The sequence below is a fragment of the Dermacentor silvarum genome, chromosome 3 (genome assembly GCF_013339745.2).
Source record: "Dermacentor silvarum isolate Dsil-2018 chromosome 3, BIME_Dsil_1.4, whole genome shotgun sequence".
Classification (NCBI taxonomy): domain Eukaryota; kingdom Metazoa; phylum Arthropoda; class Arachnida; order Ixodida; family Ixodidae; genus Dermacentor; species Dermacentor silvarum.
Genome location: NC_051156.1, coordinates 91,012,881 through 91,028,170, shown reverse-complemented (window position 1 = coordinate 91,028,170; position 15,290 = coordinate 91,012,881). Strand labels below are relative to the sequence as shown.

At 47.2% G+C, this 15,290-nt stretch overlaps 1 protein-coding gene across 2 annotated transcripts in view; it reads right to left on the bottom strand.

Moving 5' to 3' along the window:
• Positions 1–15,290, bottom strand: part of LOC119445578 (uncharacterized) — a 50,188-nt gene that overhangs the window by 18,738 nt on the left and 16,160 nt on the right. For both annotated transcript variants that reach the window (XM_037709849.2, XM_037709850.2), the window contains exons 2-3: positions 9,847–9,917; positions 9,298–9,399 (exon numbers count right to left, since the gene is read on the bottom strand). In XM_037709849.2, the coding sequence (XP_037565777.1) occupies positions 9,298–9,399; positions 9,847–9,917 (173 nt within the window). The remainder of the gene's footprint in view (positions 1–9,297; positions 9,400–9,846; positions 9,918–15,290) is intronic.

Sequence of the window (15,290 nt, the reverse complement as noted above, 5' to 3'; positions counted from 1 at the left end):
CTAATTTACGCAGCTCCAAGCTACTTTATTTCATTTAGTTGTCGAACCGTCTCGTGAACATTACAGAAGATGCAAAATATCTAACAAATATGTATTAGCACAACACTGCTCTATTGGGCGAAAAAACAAGAACAGAAAAAAAGATACCTCATTGTTTCTTGGAATATACTTCACAGAGACAGAGAACAAAAAAAAAAAACAGGAAAAGGAAGGAGTTAGCGAGGTTGCACCTGTTTTGTTAACGTAAGTGATTTTTTTTCGGCCAGGAGAGCTAAGTTTGGAGCTAGTTAATAGCTACAAGAGGTATAGAGGGTGTCCCAACTATCATGTGCCAAAATTTTAAAATATGCAAATGCTACGTAGCTGGACAGAACCAAGGTAATGTTGTTTGCCGTCGCTTGGAGATACTCAGATTATTTTAATGCATTCCGGCTAATTACATATTTAGTATTGATTAATCAACTTCTCAATTACAGTCGAACCAGGATCTATCGTCTCTGAAGGGGATGACAAAGAAGTTCGATATATAGGTATTTCGATATATCAAATAAACATTGTATACACAAATTGTAAGACAATTTCAGTGCGGTACGTAATACACAATAATTAATTATATGGGGGTTCATTATATCCGGGTTTGACTGTATTATAATTGATGAAAAGTGTAAATGGAAAAATTGTGTCAATGGGAAACGACTATGTCACGACTTTAGTTGCATCGTTACCGCCGTCGCTATAGGGCCATTGCGGTTTAGGGAAAAGGATGCGCCCTAAGAAGCCTAGCCCCAGCGAAACGGAATCCTATTAGAGCCGCGGCCTACACACAGATAACCAGCTTGATTGATTGTAACGTATGACGCTTCACATAGCAAAAAATCATAATAAAACAACGCAGTATAAAATTCAACGACCAGCTGACCACGTCGGAAGCCTACAGCTATTACCGAAAATTAAATTGCATTCGAATGGGGGATAAGGCCATGCGCGACTCTTGTGGAACTACAGAAACAATTGAACACGTCTTATGTATCTCTCCCGAGTACGACGTCGAGCGTGAAGCTCTCTTGGACGGCATTGAACCAGCTGGACCCTAGACCATTTTCCGAAATGAAGATCCTTCAATCATGGCCGTACGCGTCGATGGCACAGAAAGCGACCAAAGCATTGTTGCAGTACCTGAAGTCGACAGGTCATGGCGAACATGTTTAGGCTTGGTGCTAACCTTCAAATGTGCTTGCAACTGTGCTCTATCTCCTTTCTCGCTTTTCATCCCTATACCCCCTCCTCCCGTGCAGGGTAGCAAACCGGACGTGCGTCTGGGCAACATCCCTGCGTTTCATTTCTTCAATTTTTTTCTCTCTCTCTAAATGTGTATGTATTTACAAAAATTCTGGGGTTTTACGTGCCAAAACTACCGTATGATTTTGAGGCATGCCGTAGTGGGGGACTCCGGATTAATTTGAACCAGCTGGGGTTCCTTAACCTGCCCCTAAATCGAAGTACACGCGTGTTTTCGGCATTTCGCCTCCATCGAAATGCGGTCGTCGTGGCCGGGATTCGATTCCGCGACCTCGTGCTCAGCAGCCCAACACCATAGCCATTGAGCAACCACGGCGGCTCGGAACCTTTTAACGAACGATAAGATCAACTTGCTCCTGCTTGTGGGATAAATGCAACCAAAATTTATGTGGGTTCCTGGATAGGTAGGTAGTTGTGCATTTTCACGATGACAAATTGGTAGCTAGTTTTTTTTTTTCGCTGTCGGCTCCCTGCGCAGGCAGGGAGCTGACAGGGCTCCAGTTTCCTCTCGTCATAACCCTTTAATTCGTCGTTAAATTTGTAATATGTCCCGTGTAATCCATGGATTTATGTTCTTCACCTTTTTTTCCCTTAAGGGAACATATTTTGAAACGCAGGTAAGCGCAATTCTCCTAAAGTGCAACCACAAATCATTACCACAAGAATGACCGCTCGCGTGTTTACTAGCAAGGCGCCGTATTTCAAATCTAGAAGCTCAATTGTGCTTTCATTATCAGCAAGATTGAAGTCATTAAATTTTTTATGGTAACGTGTGAGACTGGGCGTGATATCTGCATCTTTAACAACTCAAGTTTACGGTCTGATATGCCAGGAAACGTTTCCACTGTGTAGCCAGAATTGCTTAAGGCGTCAGCAACAAAGATCTTTAAGGTCGAGAATAGAGCACGTGTTTGCTATTACACGTGTGTCGACAACTTGTTTTAGGTTAAAAGAAAATGAGCAATCGATCAGCAAGGATTTCGGAATGGCGTCACGCAGAAGCAGCGCGCAGTGCGTCCCAGTTAATGGTCGGCAAGTTAAAGTCGCCACACAAGATGATGTTGGCATGGTGCCTCGTACAAAGAAACAGAAAATCGCACAATTCCTCCATAATTTAAAGCATCGGCACTGGGCGGCCTGTAAAACCTACCGATAAGAACAGTGAACAGACACAGACGCGGGAACAATCCATGCCATTTCGATGATCGTGTCATGTGGAAGTATTCTATACTGTAGCCCTTTTTTCACACTCCGGCGCCGCCACCACCTCTAAGGTGCGATCCCAGCGCACGATTTCATGGGATTTGGGTACGGCAACTGAGTCTGGGATTGCGCTGTTAAGGCACGTTTCAGTAGTTACTGTGACGTCGCGGTCATAGGTCTACAGTATGCTTTCAAAATAATCGCTTTTGTTAATTAGGCTTCTAGCACTTAGATTTAATACCGCGAACTGACCATTGTGTTTGCCTTTGAAGAAGGTTTTTCCTTTGAAGGTTTTGCCTTTGAAAGAAGGATTATCCTGCAATGCGGGTGACTGAATTCCACTGTAGTGACGTGGAGGCTGCTAATCATTGTGGTCCGCACGGTATCAGTCCGCCAAGAGTCTCATCACAGCAGAACAACTTACCAGTATTGTTAAACTTTTTGGAGGAAAGAGTCCTCTTATCGTTAGTTCTGTTTTCTTTTGTACTCTCACAGATTCTGTTACGGGTATGCTGCATGCGTTGGGAAAAATCCTCAGAGATGCTGTATGGGGTGTCCTTGAGCTGCTTGCAGCTCCTTAGAATTCCGTCTTTATCTCTAGCGTCCAAAAGCTTAAAAATTATGGGACGGCATTTGTTCTCGTTGCGTCGGTCAATTCTATGAATCCGCTGATTATAACAGCTGTCATGTTCAAAGTATCCTTCAAAACAATTCGGGATAGCGTGCACTAGTGGCGCAAGGGTAAAGACACAGCGGAGCTGATCGGTATCGTTCGTTCTCGGCTTCTCTCACGTCGGGATCTTCTCGCAGCCGACGCTTTGTCTCCCGTTCCCCGGATAGACGTACTCGGGGCTCCGGCTCACCGTCGTCGTTTTGCAGCGGCTTCTTTGGCTAACCGTGCTGGGTCCAATCGGCGTCGACGCTTGCAGTCTCGCTTAGCAGCACGCCGCGATTCTTGTTAAGCGGCTTCTTCCTCTGCAGTGCGAACTACCCTGGTCTCCCCATGTCTACGTCTGGCGCGGCGCCGCCGCGTACCGGCTTTCATACGGAATGAAGGAGCACATGCACAGTTGGCCGTCGCGTCATGTCTGATTCGCGGCGCATGCGCAGTAGCGCGCAGCCGGCGGGAGCTCGGAAAAGCCGTGTCTGCGTTGGGCGAAGCGAGCGCGCACTTGCGTCGCCGGTTACTAGGCAACGCGAGGTGACGTCATAGCTCGGCGCAGTTTTTCGCAGAAGACTAACGGAGTTATGGATAGCTTAAACAGCTTCGCTGTTAATGTGACACAGCGTTACGCAACACCTGCTCGTTCTCCCCCCTGTCTTCTTTAATTCCGTAATCAATGAAGTTATTTTTTCGGCTCCTGTTTTTAAGATCGTCGACCTTCATTTGGAGACTGCGAACAGTCTGTTCAGCGCGTTGACCTTCAAGACACAAGCACCCATAGTAGCACTTAGCTTGTCAATTTTGTAGCGACAGGCTTGACATCTGCATTGAGTTCCCGTATGTCGTCAAGTATCATTTTAACCATAACCTCAGAAGAGGGGCCAGGGTTGGGTTCAACAGCCCCGCAGAAGGGCAACAAGTGAGCAAAGCAGTAGTACGTTCCTCAGAGCACAGCAAAAAAAAAAAAAAAAAAAAAAAAAAAAAACAGAGCCCTTCCACCACTGTGAAGATGGAATCCAGCGAAGCTCTAAGGTTTTTCTGCTGTAGTCAGTATTGCTATAGTGAATTTATATATTATCATTATTAATTATATTGAGCGTACGTCTTTGGCATGTTCGTCAAAGAGAAAGGAAACCGGCGTTTGGTTTCGCCCGGCTCGATGGCCGAGTAGTGCGTTTGCTGCGCCATCTCCGCGCCATCGTCATAGACTAGCGTGTGAGCCACAGCGTTGATATATCCGCGGCACACTGCATAGCAGAGTCGACATCCTGTGAGATCTCTCCCGCTCCTCCTGTCGGCGGCTCGTACGCAAATATCCAACATGGGGTATGAGCCACACGTGATTTCATACTTTCCTTCCTTCTTTCTTTCTATCTCTCTTTCTGTCTCTCTTTCTTTATTTCTTCGCTTCCTTCCTCCGTTCCTTATTTTTTTCTTGTCCCTGGATCATACCCGCATACCAATGCGGGTAGGCGTCACACGTGATTTTATTACCGTTAATCGTGACTTAACTGACGAGCATGTGATGTTATTGATGTCTTGACCCATCAGTCATGCTAGTCATCCGTTTTGACACCTGTGCTAAGGCACAACTGGCGGGAAACAGCCACGCACATTGAGACAAATATCCACCCATACACATGGAGCCGAAATGCTGATGATAGCTTTTTTTCTACACGCGGACACGATCGTGCGGGAACTATCGCTTAGCAGCTGTGCTGTAAACTATCACCGGGGCACGGCAGAATCAAAAGACAGGTATCGTTACTTATACAAGAGCAATCAGGAGGAGGGTCTCTCATCTGAACCATGAACAAAAACTGGTTCATAAGACGCAGCGTCTTGATGCCCCTGCCGTGCCCGCTGGTGGTGGTGGTGATGAGGTTGATACAGGCCGGGTTAGCCTGGCAGGAGTCGCCGGAAATTGTTCCTCCTGAGCTTCTCTTTCTATATGAAATATGGCTCATTAGTTCACCTGGCTCTCGAAGAAACGTGAGAATAATGCGTGGCGCTTTTACTGCGATTGTTCTTACAGTGGTGCGGTGAACGGGCAAGCGCTGCTGCACTTGTCGGCGCTGTAGCATACACCCGGGAACGGGAGATCTCGAATAGAGGTGTGTAGAATATAGCCTCAACTACAGATACATGATGTGCGGTCGTGCTATCAGTTGACCGCGCTTCTTTATTTCCGTGCCGTTTATTCCGAGTTTTGCTTCGTCCTCGATCTCATACGACGGCTTAGGTTACATGCACTTTCAATTCGGTTGCAGCCTCATCTCAGCGTAAAAAACATTTGGCTATGGAATTCCACACGAGTGGCGCAGCTGAGTGAATCCCGCCCCTGATGTGTTCTTTCGACAATTCAGCGTTTACTGCCATTGTTTGCGCTTCAACTGGTGCGTCCTTCAACGAAACGATCGTATGCTTTGTCCTGCTTCAATGGCGGACGCCACAGAACAAAGCTAATGAGCGCCAGCAAGAAGAAAGAAGGTAGGGGGCGCAGACGCGGACAGAAGAGAGTCAGACACAAGATAGCAGAACCAGACAACACAATCGTTTGTGTTGTGTGGTTCTCTTCTGTTGTGTCCGTGTCTGCACGCCTTACCTTCATTTACAATGTTTACTGTTTGTCGTGTTCCCAGCGGCAATCTAACAGCGCTCATACACAATACATGTCATCAACTCCTTATTTTTTGTCTATGGCAGGACGAATACCTCTACCAGCGATCTCCAATTAAGTCTTTCGTGTGGCTTATGCTTGCAAGCTTCCTAATTTCATCGCACCGCCTAATTCTCTGCCGTCCTCGATTGCGCTTCCCTTCTTTGGCGCACGTTGTGTAACTGTAGTAGCTCATTAGTTATCTTTCCGATGCATTACCTGACCTGCCCAGCTTCTTTTTTCCTCATAATCTCAACTAGAATATCGGCTACTGCTATTTGCTTTTTTGTCCACACCACTGTCTTACTGTTCCTTAACATTATGCTGCATATTGAGGTCCCTTGTTAATAATTTGCCTAGATAAACGTCCCCTTACACAGATACTGTTTGCGCAGTTACATTGCTACAAAGACTGTTTAGCTTTTATCACTTTCCGCTCGTCGCTTAGTCATCAGGTCACCTGTGGGGCATGGTTCCAAGAGCTGCTTCAATTGTAAAAAAAAGAAAAAAGTAAGATAAACCTGGATTACTCGGGCAGCTTTTTTGGTTACAGAATAATAGAATTGTTCGTGGCTATTAATAATTTGAAAAAGGACTGGCACAACAAAATAAATCAAAATTCGAAGCCCTAAAGGAAAACCTCTAACCTCTAAGCCTGAAAATAGTATTTCAGTCCCCAATAATTCTTTCAAAGAAACAAGACCATGTTGTGCCACCTTTGTCACCGAGCGCGAAGGACTAAACGAAAGAAATGTGCTATTTCTCGGTCAAGTAAAAAAAAAACTTCGAATAATCTTAGCAGGTAACAGCAAAACAAACGACAGCGGCGGTGACCTGACTAATGCCTAGCACTGCAAGTACCTGGGATCGTACAAGTCGGCTGACCATGTCCTAATGCACGAAACCAACGCACGCGCCAATGCTGCATAGCTGAACTGACACACCGCCAACTGCAAGCCCTGTGACCACCACATGAGAGACTTCCTAAAATCAAGCATTTAACCGCGAAGCTCAACCCGCCGCGATGCACGGCGGCCGAGTGCTCGTTCGCCACCAAGGAAATCTAGCGCCGCTTTGCCGTAATGGAGGCGGAAATGTTGCGCTGGACTATCGGCAGCAACCGTGTCGGCAATTGGCGAAACGATGACATTCGCAGGCGCTGTGGCGTTCCCCCCCAATCCCTCAGAAGACCCGCCAAGCCCGCCTCTGACGGCATGGCCAAGTACTCATGTCGGGCATTGACTCGCTAACGCATATTAACTAAAACATCGAAATGCGCAGAAAGCGTATGAGGGGCTAACCAAAACAGCACTGGGCAGACACGTTCCACACAGATCCCTCCGCAGCAATACTGCACCCAGAAGACGGTGGAGGAATATGACAGGTGTGTGAACTGGCCTGCAAGCGAGAGGCAAGACACAATAATTGCGCGCTTTCTGGAACAGGTGACGCGGGAGAGCGGGGGCGATACGTCGTGGTCCCGCAGGCTTGGCATATGTGCTTTATCAAAGCACGCCCACGTATAATAAGTAATCAAACGCGACCTGAAGTTTATTTTAGTGTAATTTATTTCTTTTTTGCAAAGCCGGTATTGAACTGCCTATACCGGGAAAAACGTTGAAGCAAATGCAGGCGCGTGTAAATGGGCATGAAAAGTGAATATCCAGGCGGCTGCTCTACTCGGCGTTAAATTAACCCCTAATGTCATAACGACGACCACGAAATGAAGCTAAAAATACACACTCGAAGTAGCCAAATGCCACTGCTAGACCCTTAGTCACATGACCGTGCCGGGGATAGCGCCGGTAACAGAAGTAGTACTAATATATATATATATATATATATATATATATATATATATATATATATATATATATACCATTCGACTTGAACCTATGTGATTGGATGCAACAACCTAAAACCACGAAATCACTTGATTGTTTGTGGGGTACCTACGAGAGTACAGGCGTTTACTGACTAGAGAATTGATGAGAGAGAGCTGCAGATCATGTACAAGATGAACATTTTATTGATGCTGTAAAACATGCGAAAATACATGCACGCGTTGTAATAGCATACTGGATTGTGCTGCGCTCCCCATTCATTGAACACGACTTGGTTGCTCGAAATGTTTGTCGCAGACATAGTTTGTCGGCTCAACGAATCGATCCGGCCTGGGGATTTCACGCGATGTTCAGACGATAATGGTCTTTATGTGCAAATAACCACAATCACTTTTCCATTTGTGACTTTTACGTCGTAATACAACGTGGGACAAAGCATTTTCCCCCTTTACGCGCTAAAAAGCTCGGCACATTACTGTGAAAGCGCGCGCAAAACGACCGTGTGCTCTAATTTGCCTAATAGCTCAACGTAAACCACAGGCCCCCCCACAGGCCCCGAACTACTCGCTCCATCTACAGGCTGAGCCCCAACGACTGTAGCGAGTTGCAGAGACGGTCTCTCTACAGGGACGCTGCACCGTTTATACGCTTTCATATTCTTCCACCGTGACCCAGAACGTTTGCAGTCCCGAGTACTGCAGTCTAGAAGAGCCGACCCCTATATTGAACGGTACCAACGCCCAGGGACTAGAAGAAGATGGTTTCGAATCAAGGGTACTCTGACGTGGCACTATACCGCTGGTGAAGAACCACTTTTTGTTTATTTCATGATTCTTATGAAAGAAATAACTTTTGCGCATAGCGTAAGTCAACAAACGAAATAATGTCATTATTCTCACTTTACCTTGTCAGAAAATACATGCAAATAGCCTCATAAAAATTCGTCATATTTCTTGCAACTTTCTGAAGTCGCGACTCTCACACTTTGCATATTGGACACTAGAAGGGTTGCAAAGATAAACAGCTTGCTAAGAAAAAATACCACGTCTGACATGTTCTTACTTTCGAGAATGCAAACTGCAACCTTCACCAAATAATGGAGAAACAATATGTGACAACAGCAGCAAGGAGTGCTCAGTGTGGGCACACTTAAAGAACAATCATATGCGTTGATTCTCAAATTCTTCCTTTGCGATGTAGATTTTCTTGGTATCGTATGTCATTTGACGGAGTGCAGCGCAATGGAGCTGCTCAGTGCTATCTGTGACTGTGGGCTGTGGGGTTCGTGCGCATTAGTTTATTGCAGCCCGCATTTTGTGCAAAGGACATCGCCTTAAGACGAACTAATGAGTTGCAGCAAACGGTACAGTTCCATGACGTATACAGAACGTCAGAAGAACCAACGCTTTCACTTTTCCTTTCACATAGATCTGTCGTTCATTGGTTCGTGGATTCATGACCTACTATAAACATAAGGCATGCATCTACATACATAAAAAAAGGTTTGTCAGCTGTATGCCATCATTGCGGCGCTTGTCGCAACTGATTTCCTATATGAGCATTGTTTCCCCGAGAACACGGTTCTTTTGCAAGAAGCTCTGAGTGCAGTTTAGGAGGATTTTACTAACCTTACAAAGAGTTCCGTCAGGTTCCGGCAGTACAACAATGCTTGGTATTCCTTCTGGAGAGACTAATAAACATGGATATGTACACACAGTGCGAATTGTCGTCTGTAAAAAAAAAGTTACAGTTACTGTTACGTATGTGAAGCCCCGTCATGCAACTATATTCGAACGCTACCTTCAGGAACCAACGCGATGGATGTCTTTGGATTAAACAAGAGCTTTTATCTTGCATTACATGTGAAATGCACTGTTTCATTGGATGTTTCTGCGAACTACATTGTGATGCCAAACAGCGTTTAGTGGGCAATTAGGTTTGCTTTGAAGGTCCGAAAAGAAGGATGTGGAATTTCATCATGACGTGGCAATTGTTTTTTGTACCGATTGGAACAGAATATGTGCAAATCTCTCTACGTGAATCTTCGAAATAGTTACTATGCAAAAGCGTACTGGCAAAGAGCCCAAAATTCTCAATTAAGGAAATCCATCCCACCATGTATGCTGCACCAAGTACACATGCAGGTGTAAGCGAGATATCGTGATTGATATACTTACTATTAGTGGAGCAACCAGTCGCTGACAATACAATGGACTTTGGTAATCTGCGTGGCTTCGGTAGAGAACCCCTGGAACAAAAATAGGGTCAAATCATCATAAATTAATTTCACGGTTCCTGCACCCAACCTTGTATGAGATCACTTCACATCGGATTTTATTAGTCGCCCACCTGCCGTGGGGGGGATTAGGTTCTTTCTGGTCGGTCTGAGCCATGGCGATGGTTTGCTTAACAGATAAGTTACATATCACAGCCGTCGCGTCGTACTCACTTGCGTTTGTAATGCCAACAATGTCCATCTCATAGCTTTCTTTTCTTTTCATAATACCTCGGTAGTGCATGATCGGCAAGCACGGTATGGTCACACTAGCGAAGAAACGTGCGCTGTTACCCAATCTCTCACGAGGAGGTGCTAACAGTTTAAAAGCTTTAAGTAACAATTGTCCGTTAGCTACAGCGCTCGCAGGCTGCGCGCAGTCGCTCCGGCATGGTTATTTCTGTTTCTAAAGAGCCGCCATCAGTACAATTTCTGAATTCTTAATAACTACACCGGACAATACGAAGACGGATCGGAGATACCACCAAATGACAGCACCGGTCACACTAGCGAAGAAACGTGCGCTGTTACCCAATCTCTCACGAGGAGGTGCTAACGGTTTAAAAGCTTTAAGTAACAATTGTCCGTTAGCTACAGCGCTCGCAGGCTGCGTGCAGTCGTTCCGGCATGGTTATTTCTGTTTCTAAAGAGCAGCCATCAGTACAATTTCTGGATTCGTAATAACTACAGCGGACAATACGAAGACGTATCGGAGATACCAAATGACAGGACCATGCGCTGACAATCAACTGACGTTCTTTTTTTCATTGAAACAAGCACTTTTATAGAGACGCCAAGCTTCTTTGCGTACACGCTCTCCATAACGACATACCTCACACCACTGTCTAACAATGGACCCCAGCAACATAAAATAACGCAAACCTGGTAACGCAATATACATCTAAGCGAGAAAGTTGTTTGCCCGGAAGGGTCAGCGATGGCTGCCTCACGCACCTGCGCGCTTCCGCTTTCTTCATACAAGGTTTCCCATTTAATTTTATCCAAACATTAAAATATGCAAATGCAACGTAGCTGGACAGAACCAAGGTAATGTTGTTTGCCGTTGCTTAGAGACACTCAGCTTATTTTTGCATTCAGCCTAAATACATAACTAGTCTTAATTATTTAATTAATCATATTTTCAAGTATTATATTTAGACATAATGTGTCAATGAGAAAATTGTAGAGCAGCATGAAAAACTCCCGATAAAGCTTTCTGCTGCTCAATACGTCGTACACAAAAGAGTTTTTCTGAGCTTGAGAGACGACCCCGAATGCCGGCAAAATTGCAGCGCGACTGCCTGTTCGAGGCGCCTTGCGTGTATGCACGTCACGGTATGTTTGAAAGCCGCGAATCCAAAAACAGAACACGATAGCTTATTACGCTTTTGAGAAAGGTCATTACCGGGCCATGAACGAGGAGCTGTAAGTCTTGTGTCCGGCTTCTAACAACTTACACTGGCGCTGCTCTGTGTAAGTGTGATGAGGAAAAACAATGACAAACTTGCCGGTTTCCAGTTGGGCCCAGGATTCGTTTAATAATGACACGGCAGACGGGAGCTTGCTACACGAAACACAGACTTTAAACAGACACGCTAACAGGATACAGACGATTTACATACACATGTACGTGGCCTATATAGTTCGGAAGTTGTCCTTCCATAGAAAGCACGTGCCTAGCACTCATGCTTCACCACTCGCCCGTGTGCATCGTCGTTGCGGTGCCCGTGACGGTGGTTGTGACGGTGGAGCGTCGTTGTGGCTGTCGCTGTCGTTGTGTTGTCGCTGCTGTCGCGCCTCACCTTGTTCGCGACGCGGAAGCAAGAGGAAAACAGCAGGCCGGTAGAACACCAGGCCACTGCTGTAGCTGGCCAGTAACGCCTGGCCTGTAACGCCTCGGCCGCTATAACGTCGGGCTCGGTCGGCGGACAGGTAGCTCAGGCGCCCCGGTGGCCAGCAGGAAGCACTGCACCAGGCCGCTATCACAGCAGGCCGCTGGTACACAGGAGAGAACAGCCACGAGCGGGATCCACGACCAGGTCCGCACGGTAGCTGGACGCCCGGTCGCCAGTCCTCGGGCTCGCTCAGCAGGCTGGTAGCTCAGGCGTCCCGGTCCCCAGCATGAAGCACTGCAATAGGCCGCTATCACAGCAGGCCGCTGGCGCGCAGGAAAGCCCAGCCACGAACTGGATCTCCGACCAGGTCCGCACGGTAGCTGAACACCCGGTCGCCGGTACCCGAGCCTGGAGCCGCCGTTTGCGAGCTTGCGCTCGAGGCTGCCGCTCGCTCTCACGCTCTGCGTGCTCTCGTCCACTTCTTTGTTCATGGCACGTGGTGGCCTTCTTCCATTATCATCATCACCAATGCCCTTCTTGGTGCTGCCATACAATCACCAACACTTCAAGCTGGTCTTCGCGCCACCGCACGCCACTATCCACATCATCACAGTAAGACAACTGGGGTCTCTTCAAAAAGAAAGTACAGAACCTTATCAAAAATATTTGGAGAACGCTGAAGCTTCGCCTTTAAGAGTGGAACGCGATAGCACTCAAATAGCCCTGGCTGCTTTTAGCAGGCTTCCCGGCAACTGCAGCTTTCTTTTGTCTCCAACTTCGCCTCCGCGCGCGGCTACCGAGGAGGCGAGCGCCATCTGGAGGGTGTTCTTGCAAGGAACAAACTGGCTCGCCGCTGTATGAATGATAGAAATGCTGGAAAAGGGGGTTCGCGTTTGAGTTTCCGCATAAGAGAATTACGTTTCTCATATATTCAAATAACAATCCGACGCAATCACGTCTGTAGGTTGTGGTTAAGTCATATTTTACAATTTTACGGACGTATTTTGCTTTGAGAAATTCACTAACGCCTCTGCGTCACGCGGAGGGCCTGCGTGGTCCGGGTAGTTCGGGATGATTTTCTCGGGTGGGGATGCCGGCGCCAAAGCCGACGCCGGATTTTCTGCGACACAGTACATTTCACCAATTTCTATCATCGAACATTCTTCATGCCCATGGTTCAACGCTCCGCTTAAGCGCCTAAATAATTAGAAAAAAAAACTGTCGGCCCTTCCACTTGGGTGGAGATGGAAGACCAGCGAAGCTGTACTATGATGGGAATTATGTATACCCATTTATTACTATTAACATGTGATGGTGTAATTTGTTATTTGAGCTATTAAAGAATGAGAAATATATATGATCCGCTGGTTTTCATTTATTTAGTGACCACAGCGACCATGACCTTATGGTCGCTACGGTACACCGCCATAGGGTGTACGGCAAAGGTTGGCACGTTCTTCATAAGCACGTCACCAACGCCGCACAAGTTCGGTGCGAACGCGGGCACAACGCCGCCGTCGACAACAGTTGTGCGCGTTGTTTGTGTGACCGAACACAACCACTGTCAAAACGCTTGCTACGTGAGGAACGGTTAAAGGCCCTTGTTAACACTGTTAGGGACGAGGTGGGCGAGAGCTCACAGAGAGTCGGCGGCAGAGGTCGGCAGGGCTGCGCGCATGCGCCGCAGTAGGAGAGCCGGCACGCACACGCACAGTATAGAGTGCCTCGATGCCCTCCTTTCCCACCACTCTCCTTCAATTGGGAAGTCGCGTTTGCTCTCCGCCGTGCGTTCGCTCCCCGTGAAAGCTCGCGTCCCTCGCCCTCCCTCGCTTTCACTCGCAGATACAGCATACGGCCAATGAGAGTTTTTTTTTTTTTTCTATTGCCGGACGCGACGATCGAAAGGTGAGCCCTTAACAGCTTAGCTGTAAAAAGGGACAGTTTCAGACAGCTACACAATCCCATAAGGTACGTATATAGTCACACGTAGCGTGAGGGCTCCCTCGCGCGTACACACACGTTATACGTCACATTGGCAACAGCAACGACTACCGTTCGACGCACTGGCGCAGTCAACGGGTGACTCTTAATGCCCTCTACTATTGCTCCTTCTGTGGGTTGTTCGCGCCGACCCACAATGCATTGCACGAAAAAAGAAAGGCGCCCACGCCCCTTCGCCGACAGTCGCAGACAGCCGCTCAAAGCGGTGCGCGGGCTGGGGATCGTTCTGCGCATTCTCCGAAGAGGGCAGCCCTGGTGCACGCGTCGAAGAACAGTGCTCGGCACTGTAGTCGAAGTATCGACCCTTTTCGTGGCGCGGCATGCTTGATCACGTGGTGACGCGTACATTGCTTGCCTCCGGTGCCTCCGTGTTTACAATGGATGCTTGTACTTAACCACCGGTGCGGCTCAGGAAACCTCTGTTTTGGGAGATATCGTAGACGATGATTGGGTGGACGACACGAAGCTTTCGCCACAGCTTCAGAGCTCGTAAATCTTTGTCCAAATGGCGCTTGCAGCGTATGTGGTGCTTGTTCAAAAAGCGGGGCTACAGATGCATTCCAATTGCTTATCCAAACTTTTCGCTTATGAATTGAATCAGTATCCTTGTGTTTTGGTCTTCTTTATTTATTTGGCAAATACTTTGAAGCAGCGGCTTGTCACATTTCTGACTCACTGAAGTTCGTCGATGTGATCACTATCTGATTATTTTCTGCCTAACCACTCGCGGGTGTGCTCAGTTGCAATAGATTTGTTCTTGCTCCACACAAGGCTTAGGGCGTGGTTGTTCTTTCAACAAAATTAAATTATGGGGTTTTACGTGCCAAAACCAGTTCTGATTATGAGGCACGCCGTAGTGGGGGACTCCGGAAATTTGGACCACCTGGGGTTCTTTAACGTGCACCTAAATCTAAGTACACGGGTGTTTTCGCATTCCGCCCCCATCGAAATGCGGCCGCCGTGGCCGGGATTCGATCCCGCTACCTCGTGCTCAGCAGCCCAACACCAGGCGTGGTTGTTCTGTACTTTGCAATAGGTTGTAGCAAAGATGTGTTATCGCTAGTTACTCGCTTAGTCCTGTGGACTGTCAGGAATGATTCAGCCTCGAGCATTCGTTTGTTCTCGGTGTAGTTGCGTTCACCCATGCTTTGGCGCATTGATTCAAGTGTGCGCCCATTCACATATTCTTTTTACGTTGGCGATAGACTGCGCCTACGTTTGCGTGCGAGTTGGGGTAGATGTGATTAGATAACGTGTGTGAAACGTACTATACCAGAAAGCGACACTAATTCCTTTGTCATTGTTTAAAGAGCGGTGCGCACTCTTTCCGACCTTCCGGGAATGAAGTCTTCGGAGGTTAGCGATACAACGCTGGCGGATGAATGAATTACAGCGGAGCTGTATGTATCTACCCGCCCATAGCTTTTCGATGTCTGCGCCTCAAAACTTCCGCGCCCTCTATAAGAAAGCAAAGCAAACCAGTAAGGCATGTGCTGACACCTGTCGCAGC